Raw genomic sequence first — 22523 nt, forward strand, 5'->3', positions numbered from 1 at the left:
TTTTCTTTACTCTGAGATGTAATCCATACTGAAGGCTGTGCTCTTTGATGTGCATCGGTAAATGTTTTAAGTCCTCTTCACTTTTACCAAACTACGCAAAAATATGCTGGGTTACAGAAAACGTCAAGGTGATCAGTTTTGACACAGGGAGGGGTGATAATGTCAACACTGTTTCAAAGTAAAGATCTGGAAAGCTTCAGGAGAGGTGAACTGGAAGATTGGGCTTATGAAATCTGAGCCCTCCATCCTGGTGCCTGGCTCCAAAGATGAGATACTAAGACAAGGAAAGGTTGGTAAAGAAGTCTTTTGGTGCTGTAGGTTAATGTGCTGGACTACAAGGTTGGCCTGAACCACAAAGTTGGTAGTTCAAGCTCACCGGCTGCTCCTTGGAAACCCCATACAGGGTCGCTATGGGTCAGAACTGGCTCAACAGCACTTAACACCAACAATCAAGAAGAAACTGTTGTAATTTTTTTGATATGTTGGAGTGTAAACATTCAAGTGGAGGTGCCCAGCATTTAAATATGACTGAACAGAAAACCTATATTATGTCACAAAATCAGAAAGACAATCTTACTAATAAAAAACACATGTCTTACTTTTCTATGGGATACAGGGAAGAAAAAGAAATTTAGGGAATGAAAAATGGAGAATTTCATAGAGTCCTCATGTGGCACTGTAGGGAAAGCACTGGACTGCCAACCACAAGGTCGGAATTTCAACCCCGCCAGCTGCCCCTTAGAAACCCTATACAGGCTCACTCTGAGTCAGAACCAATTTGACAGCTCTTATTAGCAGCAACACTTGACTAAAGTTGCATATTAAGTCAGTGGCAGCTATCTTATGACAAAGATTTATCCACTAAGGCACAATCTACACAAAAGCAAATCTGTGCAGAGAATTACAAAATATTTTTAGAATTGATGAAATTCCATTTATTTGATTTTATGTTTTATGTTGCAGAGGGAAATTATGGGGAATGTAAATGAATTGGTACAATATTTGCATAGAGATTCCACAGCCAATGTACATAATCTTCTGATTATTATGCTTAACACTGAGCTCAGGCACTTCTGCAAACCTGTATATTTTCAGTGCTGTCCCTGGCAGACATCCCATTAGCAATCCTTCCCTATGCCCAAACATATCCAACTATTTTAGTCATGCCAGTTCAACCAATGCCCCTTCAACCTTACATAAACATTGACTTTCACTGAAATACATCTCTGGATTGCCTCTCATGGACTGTAAGTTACTTAAATTATCCAATCCTCCATTTCTTTAGCTGTAAAATGTAAAATAGCAGACAAAATACCAATTTTATCTTTCTTATAAAGAGTACAGCAGAGATTGCATTACTGGCTCAATAAATATTAAAAGTATTAACCTTAAACCATGAAATAAATGGAGTTTAAATATATGTTTTAATATGTATGCTTCAATAATGCTACACCTATATAAAAGCAGTGGTTATTTTAGGTCAGTGGTTTTAAGTCCCATCTAAAAATGAAACCTTTTTCACAGAAAATTTTATATAGAACAGAGAAGAGCTAAACCAGTTTTTATTTTAAAAGGGAGTGCAAAAGCCCAGATATTTATTCCGCTCTTCAGTTTCCTTCACACGCCTCACCCTGTCCCCCAATGTAGGGTAGGTTCTGAGCGCTCCAAGGAACACGTGTGCTTTTTTAAGTTAATTATTTTCCATGAATCATTTTTCCACAAGCCCTGTTGTTTTTAATGTCTGATTTTGCAGAATGCAAGATTTCTTTTGAAACAGTGATATTGTGTTACAGCAGAAACACCTGAATTTTTGTGAATTTGTATTTTTTACATTTGGGTTGCATGGGAACTCAGGTGTATTCTATGCAAAATCTCTTCGTTAGCTCATTTCAGCATGCAGAAAACCATACCTACAGATTAACAAATGTGGACTCATTTTTTAAAATTTAAAAATAGCAATAATTTGGATAATAACTGATGTAACAAATTAATTATTCTGATCAAGCCCCATTGCCAAGAGGAATATATTAATATTTGATGTAAAAAAAAATGATCACTCTTTTCATCATGACATCCTTAAGAAGCACTTGAAGGTTTCAAACTAACTGTATGTTCTAAGATATCTAAAATGAGCATATATTTCTTTCATAATGAAAAGGAATAAATATTTTTAAGATTATGGGATTACTTCTGAACTCTAGCACCCAACGCCACTCCAACATAAACACACGCACACATGCACATGTGCACAAACACACACTCTTCTCATTTTTAAGAAAAACAAAAGACAATAAATGTGCTCTGGCAATCTCTCCACGTCACCCCATGAGTTAGTAAATTACAAACTTAAGCCCAAGTGGATTTGAAATCCCAGAAAGTTTGCTTGATCACCAGAGCGCTGTTAATTTTTAAAAGTAAATGTAATCATTTCCGCATCCAAACTCTAAAATATGCCACAGTTCCCACAGATTCCTATTATCCTAAACAACTGCATTATGTTTCTCCCCAGAGAGCATTTGAGCATGTGACCCAGAGAACAGGGCTATAAGTTGGCCAGGCAATTTGTCATCCTGGATTCAAATAAAATTCTACTGGAAGTGATATCATCAGATCAAGGGTTCTTTGAAGTGTTTGGATATCTCCTACCAGAAATCTTTAATCATTCATTAATTCTGTCAACACATCTTAATTAAGAAATTATATTGCCCTCATGGCACTGTAAGAAAAACACTATAATATTAACCAGCAAAGTGGGCAGTTCAAACCCACCAGCCGTCCTGCAGAACAAAGATAAGGCTCTCTGCTCCTTGTAAAGACTGCCTCGGAAACCCTATACAGTCAGACTATGAGTCAGAGCCAACTTAATGGCACACAACCATCACAGAAGCACCGGTGGCATGGCCATTAAGTGCTTGTCTGGTAACTGAAATGCTGACAATTTGAATTCACCTAGTAGCTCTGTAAAATAAAGACCGGAAGATCTGCTCCCATTTCCTTCTAGGAAGCCCAAGGAGGCAGTTCTACTCTGTCACACTGGGTCACTATGAGTCTAAATTGATTCAATGGCACCCAACAATCCTGTGCTAGGGGTAAGAATCTCTGTGTCCAAGAGCATCACAGTCAAATAGATAGTCTAGTGCAAGCACAATACAGTGCGACAGGTGTAGAAACATATAGCAAAATCATACCAGGAAAGAGAAGGGTAGACAAATGTTAACTTGGGTGGCGGGGAAGGCAATATACAACAAGAGGGAGGCTGGTAGAAGGAAATGAAGGTAGTGGAAGGCACGGAGAGGAATATAAGAGCTAAAGTGAAGTAAATATTGTTAACTGCTGGTACATGAAGGGGATTGCAATCATTGTAATGTAACAAAATGTATGACTTGTTGAATGTAAAATGGGTGATCTAGTCTGTAAACCTTCACTCAATTCACAATAAAGAGGTAAGAGAAAGAATGCCAGGGAAGACTTCTCAGAGAATTCGGCTTTAGCGGAGAACTCAATGATGAGGGCTGACTTGCTTTGAAATAGGGAGATTTGTAGGAAGCTAGGATAAAGAGGAGTATTCCCACGAGGGAGAAGAGGAGGCATGGTGTTCTTGAGGAGCTGTGCAGCACTGCTCTAAGCTGCATGATTGGTGCTCTGAAACATGTGGACAGAAACCTCTAAAATGGGTCATAATTCAAAAGATGGACATTTACCTACGACTACAAGTGTTTCTGTTTACACAGTTAAGAGATATGCACCTCTTGTTGTCCGTAAGGTTGTTCCTGGCCATTTTTATTTTCCAGAAGTTGCTTGTCAGATCCTTGTTCCTGTCTTAGTCTAGAAGCTCCACTAAAATCTTTCCATGATGAGTGACCCCATTAGTGTTTGAAATACCAGCAGCATAGCTTCCAACATCACAGTTACACACAAGCCATCAAAGTACAACAAACGGAAAGACTGACACAGTATCTGCACCAATGGGCTAAAACATGGTAACTATTGTAGGATGGCATAGGACCAGGCAGGGTTTTATTCTGTTGTATGTACAGTTGAGGAACCAACCCAACAGCACCTAATAACATATGCAAGCAACTTTGAACATTCAGCCAGAGATTAAACGAGAAATCATGCAGTTACACTCCCTGGTTGGTAATCTCTCAATTTAATAAACATTGCTTTATATTTCTTGTACCATTTCTAACGGAAAGATGTAAATGCCATACACCTACATGAAAAAAAGCAAGGTTTCAAACAGTATAATACAATCTATGGAAAAGCATAAATATATGAAATTTCTATCTTCTAGGCATATAGAAAGAAATTTCAAAACAGTATTTTTTAAGTTAATAGAAGCAAGAAGAGTCGTGTGGCTTGGTTTTGGTTTTCTTATTTCTCCAGTTTTTACAATAAACAATTTCTATTTATGTGCTTTTAAGCTCTCAGAGTTAACAATACTTACCTTGTTTCGAGCTTGCAGTCAGGGAATCCCTGAGTGGTGTTTTATCAGGCCCATTGGGCTACCCTTGCTCTTTCCTTGTCATTGTTAACACTAACCCCAGGGACTCACCCTGCTTCCCTAGCCTCCCTCAGCTTTCCAGTAGCCTTCCCATACACTTCCATGCCTAATGCTACATCTGACTCCAAATGCAATAAAGAACCCAAATCCAGAATAGTTGTGGTTTTAACAAGTTTACTGCTAGAAACTTTAGTAGGGGAGAAATAAAGAAAAAAGAGACAGGCAATCACAGCATGACAAAGTTTAAGGAAGGAATAACTTTTACATAACCTTATAATTTTCATACAAATTATAAGATTCTAATTTGCACTGAAACCCTTGGTTTATAGTCCTAGATGTACCCTAAAAATCGTTTGCTCTGAATGTTGCATCTGGCTCATCTCCGTTTGACTTCCAGTGCAACTTGTGGTCTATCACCTGACCTGATTCATCAACAGCCACAGCATCGGCAGTGGGTCCTGACCTGCCAATTAGGGTTCCTCAGCTCCTGAGACTATGTAGGCGAGGAGAATCCTCCAGACTGATCTCTGGACTACGGATTTGGGGCTTGCTGTCCTCCACAATTGCAAGGCCTTTCCTTTGACAGTTGTGAGTTCTGCAAGAACCCTGGGACATGAGGGAGGGGAGGAGTGATGATTGATATCCAGGATTATGGAGTGGTATAACATGTTGGAAAAGTCAGACATCTGGGAAATCTGTACCTCACAGGGACCAGCCTCGTTCTGATCCTTCTAAAAGAAATTACTGTTGCAACCTGGCATCCCAGACTACACTGAGGCATGCTTTGCTGCTGGGTCCAGTGCTTGGTGCATGGATTATTGCCTGCTGGGCCTGCAGGTCTGAACCATGCTGCACCCAGCAGGTTTGCTTCTCACATTCATGCTCCATTGCCCCAACAGACTTGCCTTACCAAGATGTGAACTCAAAGATAAAATGATTTAAGAATTAACAGGACAAAAAAATAATTAAGAATGTGAAGATGGTGGTATCAGGACATTTAATCAACATAGGGCCCTTCTTAAATTAAGGAACTTTGGTACCGTAGTGGTTAAAAATCGGGCTGCGAACCTTAAGGTCAGCAGTTTGAAACTACCAGCCGCCCAGTGGGTGAAAGATGAAGTTTCCTGCTCCCGTAAAGATTTATAGCTTCATAAACCCTGTACAGGGTCACTATGGGTTAAAACCGACCCGATAGCACATAACAATAACAACACCAAATTAGATTAAGGTCCTGTGTGACCACCTGAGTTACATACTAAAGGCACGTTGGCCCTGGCTTTGGCAAATTAAACCTTAAATTATCAGACGCTTTAAAGTAATGTGTGTGTGTGTGTATATATACACAGAGAGAAAGAGTGTCCTGGTGTGGCACTGTAGGATCAGCACTGAACTGCTAACCACAAGATGTGTGGTTAGAAACCGACCAATCACTCCTCAGAAACCCTGTACAGGGTCGCTATGGGTCGGAAGCAACTCTACAGCACACAACAACAACAGCACTGGTGTCACTGTAGGATATAAGCAATGGACTACTAACCACAAGATCAGCAGTTCAAACCCACCAGCCGCTCAGCAGGAGAAAGATGAGACTTCTCTGCTCCGGCAAAGATTTATAGCCTTAGAAACCTTATACAGAGTTACTATGAGTCAAAACCATACAGTTATCCCAGAGTCTGGGAATCAGAGGTGTTCTAAACTCACTGATAGAATGAATTAATCTTGCCATATATATGCTATAATATTCCAAGCATATGTAGGTGTTATTAATAATCAAATTTACAATGTTTAACAATATTGAAGAATTCATAGGTCTTCTATTTCATTAAGTATATCGCAACAGATACTAAAACGACAAATTTCAAGTAAGTATCTGCATAATTTGTGAAGTTAAAAATTGTCTGCTTGTTCACAAAGGCTGGAAAGACCAGTGAAGAGAAAGCACAGCTCTATTATGCAAAAGGCTCCAGGGTAGCTCCATCAATTAACTGGGTATTGCTTAAACTTTAAGTCTCAGTCCGTACATCTAAAAATGAGAACAATAATTCTAGAGACTGTCCATTAGGGAAAACTGGGTAATCAGTCTTCCAATTGGCCATCTCTTTCCCCTTTATCCCTCACTTAAAGACCACAAAGAAGGAAAGGCAGATGCTAGCAAACATTATCTCTCTGAAGCCCTCAAAATAAAAGGTCAATTTACTAGGTCACTGACCAGCCCTAGCAAAACCACTTTTAGCATTTCCTTTCATCCTCAGAAACATAAGAAATGCATGTGCCAAAAAAAAAAAAAAAAAAAATTCTCAATATTATTTGTTGTGTTTTGTTTTTTTTTTTTAAAGTATACAAGAACAAGTTTTGTCTTTAGAACAAAATACAATTCATTCTTGAAAAGTGTTAGGCAAAAAATGGTTATATTCAGTAAGATCAACAACATGAATCAAAAATTATTTTTGAAATATGTTCTCAATGGTTTATATGAAATGGTAGTTAAATACATTTCAAGATAGTTACATACTATTTCTCTATAATACTTGCACTTCTTCCAATGGTAAAGTAAGCCTAGTTTACCTGAAATTACACTATTAATTGAACATTATGAATTGATAAGCACATTAAATCATGAGAATTATTCTAATTTTAAATATTCAACTGATGTGTCAGAATGGAAAATGGGTAATAAATATCAGATTATAATAACAGTAAAGAAAAAAATATAACTTATCTATGTTTTCGTTGTTTTGTGTTTCAGGAAAATGTTTACTATGAACTGCAAACCATAAATGGATTATCAACCTTTACTATACTACAAAACCTTCTATATATTGTAAGCAGGTTTGAGAAGACAATCAGTCATGCTAGTACTTGTACCGCTTATCTTTCTCCTATTACAGGTTGTTCCACATTAGATATACAAGTTCCAGGAATTTAAGCCAGGAACAAAAGAAAATACTATCCCTTTAACAAAATTAAATAGAAAAAGAAGCATCTCTTACTTTAAGAACACTATGGTATACTTCCATGGTGTTTGTTTCTACAGTGGAAACTGATGTTATATTCGTTCATCCTTCATTCCAACACCCAGGTCTTGCTCCTGGAGACCGTATACCTTACATGTCTGGCTATGTTACAACCACTTCAATAATTTGCTGATAAGGAATCTTCGTGTAATACCTAGCAGATTTTACAGTTTAAATGTCTGTTTCAACTCCCTCTTTGCACACATAAGGAAGGCTAAACTGAGGCCAAAAGAACTCTCAAGTATTTTATCTAAAATCAGAAAGTTAGTTCATTGAAAAGCCCACACAGGTCTTTCATTCCCCGACCACACATATCTCACAAAAAGAACAGCAACAATTGTAAAACAGGCCATTTGAGCAGATACCTACCCAGTTGTGTGGGGAATATTTACAATGGGCCACTTATGTGTAGCACATTGTAACTGTTAAAATTATACAAGAGGATATTAAATGTAGGAGCAGCATTAAGTTAATTGAGTCTCCTATTTAATTATTTGTTGTTGCTAATTACAAGGACAATGAAGACATACTGAAATTTTATTCCGCCCAAAAGTAAGTTATCAATATAAATTTAGTGATTCACTGTTTTATTTTTAACTGTTAAATAAACCAATATATATATTATTGTTTGTTGTTAGGTGCATTCAAGTTAGTGCTGATTCACAGGGACCCTGTGTACAACAGAACACTACTGGTCCTTAGCCATCCTCAGAAGTCGTTGCTCTGTTTCAGTATATATATAACATGATAGTTTTTAGTTAAAGCTTCATTAAGGAAAAGCAAAATGCTTTTAAAGGTTCACACTGATTCCAACCTTATAAAAAATGTTTTTAAAGAAACCTTCTTTTGCAAGGTATATGTTCTTAAATGTTGCCATTAGCTAAAGCTATTTTGGAATATAAGCAAATGTTAGATGTCAAGTTATAACAGCAGGGCTGGTCAGAGGTCCCTCTAAGGTCTGACAGTCCATATATGAGGACTGTCTTTCAAAACACTGTGTCCCCAAAGGGATAAACAGGCGAAAATAAAGTTTAAAAAAAAAAAAATCTTCTTTCAAATTGTTAATAGTTTAATGTTAAAATAAGCATCTCTCATTTTTTCCCCAAAAAAGGAAGAAGTCATACACTTTAGGTATATATCCAAATTCTTTGCTAAAACCAATGTGAAAAGCAAAGTACCACTCCTTTAAAAAAGGAAAAAGACAACATTGTGGAGAACTGGCAGATTATAGGTTTATGTCAACCATTAGAAAACATGGAAATGTGTAGCCCCAACTCACCAATATCATTACTTGAAACCAAACTATTTCGTGGCATTTATCACCTTATGCATTTCACTTCATGCTAAGTATTCCAGCTTAGCACCTACTTGACTGTATCAACAGCCAAATTATTACTGTAGTAGAACCCTGTAACATCCAGAGTGTAAGAGTTCTGATCACTGCATTTGGTGTGGTTTTCACAAACATTTGAAATCAAACACATGTCCCCTCCGCAATTTAAAACCCAGGGCACTTCAGGCTTGGGTCGTGGCTGAAGAACAGCAACAACAACAAAATACACTGGAACGCAGAACGCATTAAGAACAAAGGAAACACCAGCGTGTGAACAGGAAATGAAGCAACTCTACACACATAAATACCTTTTGGGGCCGCCAACGTAGGTGAAAGTAAAGGTGGAGTCTGAGTATCTGAAATCTGAAACAAAAAGTCCTGTTAAAAAGCTACCCCGTGTGTTGATTTTTAACTCCGTTCATGATTTGGGCCCCAGTTTTTTTTAGGAACGAAAGGAAGGCCTGGCGGGGAGGTAGCGAGGGGCCCGAGAGCGGCGAGGTCCCCTCTCCATGCCTGGCGGAAAGGCACGCCGCTCACCTCGGCAGAGTAGTACCGGGAAGGCCGCCCCCCGCAACAAGTGCCGGGTGCCATGACAACGGCGGGAATTTCCCAGTCCGGGAGGCCGGAAGCGGTCCCCGCCGGGCTCGAGGCTGTAAAAGCTACACCAGATCCCTCTCCTGGGGGAGCAAAATGGACGAAAAATGACCCCCAGGCAGGGGTGTGAGGAGCCTCGGGAATCAGGGGAACCCCTTCTCTTTCCCGGGCAACGCATTTCTAGTGGGGGTGGGCTGCAGGGAGTCGAAGGAGCCGGAGATCGGCCCAGCACTTCCCGCCGGGGGGCCTCGGCGCCGAGCGCAGCCGACGAGCGCAGCGCTACGCTACGGGCTCCGTTCCCTGCCACTACAGCCGCCGCCGCCTCTCAGCCCATTGCGCAAACCCAGCGGTCCAGCCCGCCGAGCTCGGCGACTGCTGCTGGAAACGGGAGACAGGCTTGGACGCTCCCAGCCATCTGCTGGGGGGCAAGGGGACTAAAATTTTAATGCACTGCTCCTCTGCCTCGAACCCCGTTCGGGCCACCGGGGTTCTGTCCCGAACACTGGTGGCTGCCCCTACAGAGGGTTGGGGAGGTGACGCTGGTGCCCTCTCCCCCTTTTGGCTCCTGCTCTCGCTGCAGCAGCTGTTGCCCAAAGAACCACGGAATGGGGACATGCAACCCACCCCCAACCACACACGTCGCGGTCAGGAAACTGGGAAAGGGGGAGTCGGCGGGCCGGCCGAGGAAGCTGGAGTTGGGTTCGAGGCTGGGGAAAGGCGAGAACTCACCTGCAAACAGACAGTCCTTCTCGGCTCTAGACTTCTGGATCACGACGTCGATATCCTTCTGAATTCGCTCTTGCCTTGAACACATCCCCATGAAATAAATCCCTGGAAAAAAAGCAGCCGCTATTTCCACCCCACCCCACCCCCCTCGCACGCTTCTAGCTTTCGTAAATATTCAGTTAAAAATGAAACCTCTGGCCGAGGCAGGGGCTGAAGCTGAAGTGGTCTCGGAAGTGATCCCGAGAGAGAGAGAGGAGGTGGTGGAGGGGGGTTGGTCTGCTTTGCATTCCCAGATGTGACCGCCCAGCTGCTGCTCGCCGCTGCTGGATTCCAGTTTCCTCCCCTCCTGACAATGGATGGTGATGACACCGAGTCTCACTTTCTCCCTCCCCCGCCCGGACCAACGGCCGTGGGGGGCCGACGGTGCTGGGGACAGCCGGAGAGCGATCACCGGCGGGGCAGCGGGCGCCGATGAGGGGCGAGCCCCGCTCGGGCTCACGCGCGCACACCCCTCGCGGCCCGCAAGCCGGCCTTCCACACCCGCGCACACTCGCGCCCGAGAGCGGTGGCGGGGCCGAGGCTGCTACTGCAGCGCCGCCCGCCGCAGACCCTCCCGCGCCTGCCGCTCAGGCAGTCGCCCAGCCCGGCCTCCAGACGCTTTAATAATATCTGCCATCCTAGGCTTAACGCTCTCTCTCAGCAGCCAAAAAGTCCGAGGTTCGAACCCACCAGGTTCTCTAAGGAGAACGATGTGGCAGTCGCTTGGAAACCGTATGGGTCAGTTCTATTCTGTCCCTATAGGGTTGCTGTGAGTCGGAATGACTTGATAGCAGTGAGTTTGATTTTTTGGTTGGGTCATGAGTTGTAGGCTGGATTTCCCCACCCCCGACTTTTACAATTGGGGCGGGCAAGACAAGGTGTATACAGATAATGACTTTGGGGCACCCAGCGTTTACCCCATCTCACCCATCAGTTTTATGAATTCAGCTCCTCCTTTGAAAGGAATTATGAGTCATATGGAAAACCTACACTGGATTGTCTGGGATAGGGAGAATGACGGTAAAGAAAAAAATCTTTGAAAAAAAATTTTTTTTTTTTTTTAATAAAATGAACAAGGCTTTCCTTGTTGTTCCATGAAGCAGGATGGAAAAAGCCTTGTAATTACTCCAGAAATTACACCCTCCTGTCCTTTAATTCCTGAGTCTTTTCCCCTGGGTTCAGCCCCTTTGTAGTTGTTGTTGTTAAGTGCCTTCAAGTTGATTCCAACCCATAGAGACCAGGCATATGGTTTCCAAGGAGCTGCTGGTTGGTGAGCTTCAACCACAGATCTTAAAATTCAAAGGACTTTGCAGTCTGACGCATTAGTCCACAGTGCCACACCAAGATTCCTCAGCCCCTTTTATGAAATGCAGCCCCTTTTGAAGGACTTCCTTCATTCCCCAGAGCACACTAGTTCTTCTGTTCAGAAAGAATTGGCAGAATCAACTGGCATATGCCAGGGTCTTCCTAAAAGATGGTGTTTATCGGACCTGTTTTTAAAAAATCACCCCTTTGCCCATCAGTCAAGGGAAAGCTGCTACAATCCTTGTTGTCATGTTTAGAAGTGAGATATTATCCTGACTCTGGGGGTCAGTTTTGCGTAAAGACACCTCAGACTGATGTAGCTGCCTCACCTTTCAATTGCCATATGCCCTAGGGCAGGACACCATGAAAATCCTATTGACACTTTTCTACTGATCTTTTCTCCACTGAGTCATGCGCTATTGGTTCCCAACTCTCAGTGACACTATAGACAAGAGTAGGACTGCTCCATAGGTTTTCTAGACTATAATCTTTATTGAAGCAGGTCACCCGGGCTTTTTTTCCCCGAGGAGAAGCTGGTGGATTTGAACTGCCTTTCCTTCAGTTAGCAGCCAAGTGCTTAACCACCAGGACTACAGAAAGGAGGCCTAAATTTGGCTCATTACATGAATGGTCTTTTCTTGCAGCTTCTTTTGTTTATAAATGCCGTCGAGTCAGTTCCAACTCATAGTGATCCTGTATAGGGTTTCCCGAGGAGCAGCTGGTGTGTTTGAACTGCCAATCTTGTTGTTCCCAACTCCAATGTTAATTCTACGGCACCACACCAGGAATCCTTTATAAGCACCCAGTCAGCTTCCTTTTCAGTATAAGTACCGAAGAATTGCCAAACTGGCTCAGATCCTTCGTCAGTCCAGTTCTGATTCTGACAGTTGGCAACCTGATGTTTAGGAGAGTCCGGAATGACTGTCCCCACTGATGAATTTTCAAGATGCTAAAAAGTCAACTTGTGGAGACAATAAAGCACATTTTTCTGTTATTCTCATCTCTCATGCTTCAGACATATTGTCAAGAGGGACCAGTCCCTGGAGAAGAATAGCATGCTTTATAAAATAGAGGGTCAGCAAAAAAGAGGACCCTCCCCCAGAAGCTGGATAGATTGGCACAGAGACAGCAGCAATGGGCCCAAGTGCAACAACCATTGGGAGACCCCGTAACGTTTCTTCTCACACCTAACAACAACAGATGGAATCAAATTGATAATAGTAATTCAAAAGATTAAGTAGGAAATTTAGAAGGCAGATGTTGTTAAGTGCCGTCAAAATGGTTCTGACTCATAGTGACTCTGTATAGGATTTCCAAGGAGCAGCTGGTGAGCTTGAACCAATGACCTTGCAGTTGAAGCGACTTTGCAGTCCATCTCATTAATCCACAGCGCCACACCAGTGAGTTTATGTTAATAGGGGAGGAACAACTCAGAAAAGAAGCGTAAGCGAATGGTTAGACAACTTAAAGAATGTAATCATGTCTCTGAAATATATATGTGGTGGTGGTGGTGGTTACATGCCGTGAAGTCGGGTCCAATTCATAGTGACCTTGTACAGGGTTTCCGAGGCTGTAAATCTTTACAGGAGCAGAAAACCTCATCTTTCTCCTGTGGAACAGCTGATAGTCTCTAACTGGTGACCTTGTGGTTCGCAGCCCAATTTGTAACCAATATGCTGCCAGAGCTCCTTGAAATATATATGTAGACACTTGAATTGGTATATGTTTTTGCTCTGTACATTCTTAGCAACATATAAACCATTTGCTTAATAACAGTAAGCATTAATAATATTAAAACGATGAGCTGTCATGTGCGCCAACTCCTTCATGTTTTTTTTTTTAACTTTTTATTGTGAATTGGGTGAAGGTTTACAAACAAGATCATCGACTCTACATTTATCAAACAATGTACCTTATTTCATCTCAGTGATTACAATCCCTTCCCTACAACATTTATTCTACTTCCTGTGGCTCTCCATTAACATTTTATGCTTCACAAATTAACAAGACAAAAATATTTGAAGTACACTTACAAAGTAAAAATATATACATTTACTTAAATGGCCAAAGGGTACAATCTGCAGCACCTTCTCTGCTGTTGCTGCTTTTCTAGGTAAGAGAGTTCACACTTCACTCCTGCTCTTCCTTCTTGATGGTCCTGGGATTATCTGTTTCTGAAATGAAAGATTAACCATTCCCCTCTTTTAGTTACACATCTTTTACAATTACAGTTGTGATCATCGCAATTAATTCTGCTAACAATTATTCACAATTGTCCAACTCCATCTTACAGAAAAGAAAACATTATGAAATGATTTGTTGTACAGCTTCAGACACAGCATATTCATTGTGAGTTTAAAAAAAAATCCTTCCTCTAGATTACCTAGATCACTGCAACCTTTGATGTAGTCTTATAGCTTCAGGCATAACGAAGCATTTCCCTCCTGAAATCCTGACAAGTCCTTCCTGGGTATATTGCTTAATGTAGTCCCCTTGGCTACAGAAAATACAGTTTTCTCTTCCACCCCAACATTGAGTCTCTGGAATACTTCCTTCTTCCATTCTATGATCTAACTTCCCTAAAGTACTTAAAAATCTATTGTAACTCAAAAGGATTCCTTTTAAAATTGTCTCTTTCTATTCCAAGTTTTAAGGAGCTCTGGTGGTGCTGTAGGGTAAGCGCTGGACTGATAACCATAAGGTTGACAAATGATCTAAAGATTTGAGTAGAGTGGGAGTCAGAACAGGGTAAAAAACCACCATCCATTCCTCTGGAGAAAGATGAGGCTTTCTTCTCCAGTAAAGATTTAAAGCCTACCTAGGGTTTAAAACCTACCTCAGAAACTCTACCTAGGGTTGCTATGTATTAGAATTGACTCAATAGCAGTGAGTATTCTATTTTTACATTCTCAAATAGAACCCTTGCTACCAATACATATGCAATATTTTTCAAGTTATCCAATATTTTCTGTTTGGATCACCTCTTGGTTTACTACTGACTCCATAAAGTAAGGCTTCCTGTGATTTGTCCTATATTTGTTTTTCCAAACTTCACAAACTGTCTTGTTTTTGTTAAGCATAGATAGTATTGCTCTGTTCATGATCTTAAGGTATGATCGTTTAAATATTTTGTTGTTAACGACTAAGATTAAAATTTAAAAACAAAACAAAACTGACCTTTCTCTCCAATAAGCATTTCTGCAGGACACATTTGTCTAATAAAAACAATACCAAGGCATCAACGCTTTATGTTCCATCTTTAATGACATGACCTAGACACTGGCCAACAGCAGTATACTTTTTTTTACCCTATTCTGTCTCCCACTCTACTCAAATCTTTAGATCATTTGTTCTCAATCAGCCTCCTTTATAAAAATCAAATGTATCTTTGAAATCAGAGGGTCCTATACAGGTTTTTAACTCTCTTATGCACAAAAATGGATTCCTGGTGTGGGAGGGGAAAAAAAAATTATGATTGTTCTCATTTTCTTTTAACTACTTCCTGGAGTAAAGACTTTATGATCGCTCTAGTTGTCTTTTCCTAAAGTAGGAATGCACGCCTTAAAAATTTGAACTAGCCAACTGGGTAAGGGAAAAGATAGTGCAGTCAAAACCCTAGCCAATAGGGTGAGACACAGCCTTGAGACTAGCGTCAAGGATTAAAAACCCAAGTGGACTGCCCACTCGGTGTACTCGCTGGCCTGTTGCTGTATGTATGACTATGTGCACACACCCTCTTGCAGGAGTAAATTTTGTTTTGCCAAGATAATTTAGTCTCACCAAGTGTCTTTTACGCGACATCGGGATTCATTTCTAACAATTTGGGGGCCCTTCTGGGATTTCCCATTCCCTTTGGGAAGCAGCTTTAGCCTTCTCCTCTGAGGTACATGCGTCCTGCTGTCTAGTTGCAGCAGCCCTTGGGTGAGATCTGCTGAAGTCTCCCAAGGAAACGAATATATCCGGACCCTTGGCAAAGTGGGCAAAAGGCCAACTCAAGCTCCAGATGGCAACCAGGTAACATCGTGCAGAACCAAAAGTAAAGAAAAACCTGGGAACGAATAGTACTTCCTTCCTTTGGTGGTTGGGACATCCCTGAGTTGTGTGTGTGTGTGAATGAGACGTGCCCTGTATACGACGCAAGTGTGGAATCCTGATCTGCGGTTCCGTGACCACCTCAATTTGGCTGAGGGCGGAATCAAGTCAAGGACTCAATCTGAGTCTGCGGTTTACACCAACACGCCAGTTGCTAAGAGGGGTCCAACATTCCCGTGAGAAACCTCCAAGTATAAGGGTGGATTGAGCCTCTTTGTAAACACAGCCAGGTAGCCAGGATGGGAAATAACACTAGTAAAAGACTCTCTAGAGAAAATGGAACCAAAACCAACAAAATCCCCCTTGATAGTCCATTGGGATTAGTGTTAAAATACTGGAAAGAGAACCGTCAGACTAAAGGGAAGAAAAAACAACAAATGGTTAGGTATTGCTGTTTTATTTGGACACAGGAACCCATCCTCAATCCCTCTATCTTTTGGCCCAAATTTGGCACATGTGAGAATCGGATTTGTCAACTCTTGATTATGTAAATAATAAAAGCCCTGTGCCTCAGGAAGAAATTGACTATGCTCTCTGTTGGAGGCAGGGCCCAGTTGCCCTTTTCCCCCTTAAAGCTAAAAATAAGGAAGGAGAAAGGGAAGGAGAATGGGCCCAAGAAACCAAACCCCCTTCATGGGATCCCTTCTCCTCCCTACCCCCCTTATAATCCTATGTCCCAAGCTTCACCTGATGAACCCACTCCCACCCTTGATACAGCACTAGCCTCCCGGAAAAGCTCCCCCAGTCTCTTTTCCCCCATTAAAACACCCATCATTGCCAAAACTTAGAAAAGAAATAGAACAATGACAAAAGGATATCCAAAATTTCCCCCTCTCCTCCTCTCCCTGAAGCTCAGTCTCAGCCTGTTTTTCCACTGAGTGAAGTCCCTTTAGGGGGAGGAAGAATTGAATTTGTTAACATGCCCATAACTAGCTTTGAATTAAGGAATTTTAAAAAAGAATTGAGACCATTACTTGAGGATCCATATGGGGTCGTGGACCAAGTGGATCAGTTCCTGGGTCCTAAATTATACACCTGTGCAGAATTAATGTCCATTCTCGGGATCCTCTTTTCAGGGGAGGAAAGGACCATGATCCTCAGGGCAGCAGTGGGATTGTGAACACCCTGCGGGCCCTGGGGTCCCAGCTGTTGACATTAAATTCCTAACCAGGACCCCCAATGGGACACTAATTCTGCTGCTCACAGGGGTAACATGAGAGGCCTGAGAGAGATGATAATAAAGGGAATCAGGGAATCAGTGCCCTGTTCCCAAAATGTATCCAAGGTCTTTGATGTACAGCAAGGGAAAGATGAAGGACCTACAGAATTCCCAGAAAGACTTAGTAAGGACAAATGAGGAGATATGCTGGGATAGACCTAGAAGATCCTATAGGACAAGGAATGTTAAAGCTTCATTCTGTCACTAATTGCTGGCCTGATATTACAAAGAAATTACAAAAAATAGAGAACTGGAAAGATAGACCTTTGGAAGAATTGTTGAGGGAGGTTCAAAAGGTATATGTAAGAAGAGATGAAGAGAAACAGAGACAAAAAGTTAAAATCATGCTGCCCACTCTTGGACAGGCATCCAAGGAATAGCTAAAAGTCAGTCACAGGACCCCAACCTCCACTGATAGGATCAAACCAGAGGTCCGGGAACCCAAAGGTAATTAAAGAAAGAAGAGAAAACAGATGCTTTAAATGCAGAAAGGGGGGACATTTCAAAAAGGAATGCCCAGAATGGGAAAGGGAAAAGAAAATAATCCCCCTTATGACATTTGACGAGGAATAGGATGGTCAAGGGCTCTTTTATGTTGGTAAATCCTACCAGGCGCCTTTGGTTAATTCAGAGGTTGTGCTACAGAGAGAAATTATAACCTTTTTAGAAGACTCAGCAGGGGCTTCCAGATTGTATGGACTAAGGAGGAGAATAGAGGAGGAGTACAAATACCTCCTATTCAGATTTAATTTAAAAAGTCACAAAAAGGAAACAATATCCTATCCTCCTTGAAGGCAGGTTGGGATTAAAACCTGTAATTGAAGGATTAATTCAAGACAAACTCCTCCAACCTTGTATGTCCCCATACAACACCCCAATTCTACCAGTAAAGAAACCAGATGGTTCATATCGTTTAGTTCAAGACCTGTGAGCTATAAACCAAATAGTGCAAAGCAAACATCCTGTAGTCCCTAATCCATATACTCTACTCAGCCACATTCCCTACCATCACCAATGGTTTAGTGTAGTAGAACTAAAGGATGCCTTCTGGCATGTAGAAGACAGTAGGGACCTGTTTGCCTTTGAATGGGAGGACCCCCACTCTGGAAAGAAACAATATCAATGGGCAACTCTCCCACAGAAGTTTACCAACTCACAAAATTTATTCGGTCAAATCCTAGAACAAATACTAGAAAAATATTTCCTTTCCCCCATCTATGTGCCTCCTTCACTATGTAGATGACTTTCTCCTCTCTGGTGATAACCAGAAGGAGATCACTAATATAACCATAGATTTCCTAAATTTTCTGGCCTCCCAAGGGCTACAAATCTCCAAAAACAAACTCCAATATGTGGAACCTGAAGTGAAATACCTAGGACACCTAATCAGCCAAGGGAGACGAAGATTAGGACCTGGGCAGGTAGAAGGAATTATAACCTTCACTTCAAACAAGAACTCAGAAAGTTCCTGGGGTTGGTTGGATATTATTGCATATGGATTGATTCATATACCCTAAAGACTAAAAATCTTTATCTTAAGCTAGCCCAGGAGGGGCCCGATCCTCTCATCTGGACCACTGAGGAAATGCAACAGGTAGAAGAATTAAAACAGGCCCTCATCACAGCCCCTGTCTTGGCGGGACTGTAGCCTTTTTGTGTAAACTACTAGACCCAGTTACTGGGGGATGGCCAGAATGTATCCAATCGGTAACGGCCACTGCCTTACTAACTGAAGAAAGCAGAAAATTAACCTTTGGAGGAAATTTAATTATCATACTCCTCATCAAGTAAAGACCATCTTAAATCAGAAAGTGGGAAGGTGGCTCACAGACTCTAGGACTTTAAAATATGAGACAATCTTATTGGAAAGGGATGACTTAACTCTGACCACTGTTGAAGCTCTAAACCCAGCTTCCTTTTTAATAGGGTATCCCAAAGGTGGGACCCCTGAACATCAATGTCTGGATATCACTGATTACCAGACAAAAGCCTGACCTGACCTTAGAGAGACCCCATTTAAAACTGGGCATCATCTTTTTGTGGACAGATCTTCCCGAATAATTGAAGGAACAAGGCACAATGGATACGCTGTAGTGGATGGTGAAACCCTCACAGTGGTGGAGTTGGGTCGACTTCCCAATAATTGGTCAGCACAAACTTGTGAATTGTTTGCCCTAAATCAAACCCTAAAAGACAAGAAAAAGAGGGGACAGTTTATATGGACTCGAAATATGCTATTGGAATAGTACACACATTTGGAAAAATATGGGCAGAAGGAAGACTAATAAACAGCTGAGGGCAAGATCTAATCACAAGGTACTTTCCAGGTACTGGAAAAACTAAAGTTACCTGAAAAAATAGCGATAGTCCATGTTCCAGGGCAACAAAAGGGCCCCAGTTTTGAACATTGAGGCAACAACCTAGCAGATGAAATGGCCAAACAGGCTGCTCTGTCCCCAGAGATACCTATCTTTTATTTGGCACCATACCTTCCCACCCCGGTTACCACCCCAACTTTTACCCCAGGTGAAAAAAAGAGCAATTGAAGAAAATAGGGGCAGAGGAGAATCCAGAGGGCAAGTGGCTATTGTCTGATGGAAGAGAAATGCTGTCTAAACCGTTAATGAGAGAAATCCTGATGCAATTACATCAAGGTAGCCATTGGGGTCCCCAGGCAATGTGTGATTGAATCCTTTGGGTTTACGGTTGCATGGCCATCTATACCTTAGCTAAACAGGTTTCTGAGGCATGTCTTGTATGTCGCAAGACAAACAAACGAGCCTTAAGGCAGATACACCTCTGGGAGGGAGGAATCCTGGGTTACGACCTTTCCAGAGCATTCAAATTGATTACACAAAAATGCCTAAAATAGGCCACCTCAAGTACCTCCTCATAATTGTAGACCACCTTACACATTGGGTAGAGGCTATTCCCTTACCAGGGGCAACTATCAACAATGTAGTTAAGACCCTTGTGGAAACTATTATACCCCAGTTTGGTTTAATTGAGAACATTGACTCAAATAATGGTAGTTACTTTACTGCTAGAATAATCAAAGGACTTGTACAGACTCTTAGAATTAAATGGGAATATCATACCCCCGGCACCCTCCCTCCTCCGGTAGAGTAGAAAGTATGAATCAAACTCTGAAAAATCAGCTTGCTAAATTAATTTTAGAAACTAAGTTACCTTAGACTAAATGGCTTCCTATAACCCTTTTAAGAATCCGAACAGCCCCTCGAAGAGTTATTGGCCTATCCCCATATGAAATGCTTTATGGGTTACCCTACCTAAGCTCTACTACTGACCTTCCTACTTTTGAGGCAAAGGATCAGTGCCTCAAAAACTATGTACTTGGCTTGTCTACCACTCTACTTTCTCTTAGGAAAAAGGGTCTCCTGGTGCAGACACCTCCCCTAGAGTTCCTGGTACATCCTCATCACCCTGGTGATTATGTATTAATCAGGAGCTGGAGAGAAGAAAAATTGGAGCCAACTTGGGAAGGACTTTTTCTGGTGCTTTTAACCACAGAAACTGTGGTTCATACCACAGGAAAGGGCTGGACTCATCACACACAACAAGTAAAGAAAGTCCCCTTACTTACTCAAGAAAAATGGACTGTGATTCCAGGACCCACTCCGACCAAAAGGCCAACTCTCCCCTGACTATTCAGTTTGATGCTTGTTCTATCATCCCATGCGGACAAGAGGAGTTTCAGAGGCAGTTGCCTAATATTGATAAATACCTCTGCCCCTACAGAGCAGTGGGACGTAAATATAAGTATGGTGCCTTAAAGAGCCCCTGTAATGACCGAACGATGTGTGGTGGGCGACCCAATATCGAGGGTGGACTTATAACCCACCATCTACACACTCTATGAGAGCACTAAAGAACAAAATCCAACTCATTCAAGGACCCAACAACTGTAAACCTTTACAATGCAACCCATTACTTTTAATTATAAATGATCCCAAAACCATGACGAGAGAACCTTCAATAATAGGAGACTGTGGGTTGGGGGCCAATGTTACAGGATCCTATAGGGGTATTCTCTCTAAAACTAATTAGACAAAACTCAAGCCCTACCTCTACTCAAGATAGAACTCAAACCAGAAAATCCTAGAAATGATTCGGATCTGGTACCCCCTTAAGTTCAGGAAATGACCCTTCCAAAGTAACAATTAACAAAGTTAAAGACCTAAGACACACTGTAGCTATAGACACAGGATATGGGGATGAGAATGCTTGGTTGGACTGGTTTAAATATTATGTTTGCACTCTAAATAAGAGCAATTGTTATGCTCTTATTTAGGAAAACCGGAAGCCCAAGTGGCCCCCTTTCCACTTTGATGGCCCTCAGACCCTCAGGGCATGCACTGTATGGTTGCTCTCTTCCAGGACCCCATAACCTGGGACAATGAATCCTGTAACTCATTGTCACTACCGTTCCCTAATGTCAGGGGTCTTATGGGTCAGTCCCTGAGGACCATTAAGCCTCCGGCCTCCAATGTCAATTTCACTTCGTGTCTCTCCAGACATGGGGGGAATTTGATGTTCATTGGAAACCTGATGGGATGCAGCCAACACAAACACTTTGAAGAGCTCCAAAATCAGTCAGCCCTAGCTATTCCTCCAGCAGATGTCTGGTGGTATTATGGGAAACAATTATTTGGGGCTTTACTGGCAAATTGGAATGGCACCTGTTCTCTGGTGCAATTGACCATCCCTTTCACCCTGGCATTCCATCAACCAACAACTACAGGAAACAGACTTAAAGCCAAAAGAAGTGTAACTACTCCCCATGGGTCTTTTGATCTCAATGCTTACATAGACAGTATAGGAATTCCCCGAGGGTACCCAATGAATTCAAAGCAAGAAACCAAATAGCTGCAGGGTTTGAATCTGTATTATTCTGGTGGTCAACCATTAACAAAAGTGTGGACTGGATTGACTACATCTATTATAATAAACAAAGAGTTGTAAATTATAACAGGGATGCTGTAAGAGGAATAGCAGAACAATTAGGACCTACTGGCAAAATGGCCTGGGAAAACAGGTTAGCCCTAGATATGATATCAGCAGAAAAAGGAGGAGTATGTGTCATGATCAGAGTCCAATGTTGTACTTTCATTCCCAGTAACACAGTTCCTGATGGTCCCATTACCACAGCATTACAAGGGCTGACCACCTTAGCTAATGAACTTGCTGAAAATCTAGGCATAGTTGACCCCTTAATATCATGGAACAATGGTTTGGGAAATGGAAAGGGCTTATGACTTTGGTCCTCACCTCTCTAATTTTCATATTCAGTGTAATAACTCTAATAGGATGCTGTATTATACCCTGTATAAGAGGATTAGTTCTAAAACTCATAGAAACAGCCTTATCTAAACATCCCCCACCCCCATACCAAAATAACCTTTTTCACTTAGAAACATATAAACACCAAAGTCAACATCTCCTTGCAGAATTTGAAGAAAAGAATGAAGAAGTTTAAAAAAAATTCCTGTTTGTATTCGGGTGACCTTTCTCTCTTCAAAAAAATAAGGGGGCGGGGGCGGGGGACAGGGGGGCAGGAGGAAGGGGGAGAAATTGTGAAAGTCTCTTTTTAACTATTTCCTTGAGTAAAGAATTTATGATTGATCTCTTTTTCTTTTAACTACTTCCTGGAGTAAAGAATTTATGATTGCGCGCGCT

The 22523-nt window shown here is 41.7% G+C and overlaps 1 protein-coding gene and 1 pseudogene across 1 annotated transcript in view; one reads left to right on the forward strand and one right to left on the reverse strand.

Moving 5' to 3' along the window:
- Window positions 1-10265, reverse strand: part of PARP8 (poly (ADP-ribose) polymerase family, member 8) — a 279531-nt gene extending 269266 nt beyond the window's left edge. The window contains exons 1-2 of the mRNA XM_006865763.1: window positions 10175-10265; window positions 9160-9214 (exon numbers count right to left, since the gene is read on the reverse strand). Coding sequence (XP_006865825.1) covers window positions 9160-9214; window positions 10175-10265 — 146 coding nt within the window. The remainder of the gene's footprint in view (window positions 1-9159; window positions 9215-10174) is intronic.
- A 268-nt stretch (window positions 10266-10533) lies between these two features.
- LOC102812021 lies at window positions 10534-22323 on the forward strand (annotated as a pseudogene).
- The last annotated feature ends 200 nt before the right edge of the window (window positions 22324-22523 follow it).

The sequence above is a fragment of the Chrysochloris asiatica genome, unplaced genomic scaffold, assembly GCF_000296735.1.
Source record: "Chrysochloris asiatica unplaced genomic scaffold, ChrAsi1.0 scaffold00082, whole genome shotgun sequence".
Taxonomy (NCBI): Eukaryota; Metazoa; Chordata; class Mammalia; order Afrosoricida; family Chrysochloridae; genus Chrysochloris; species Chrysochloris asiatica.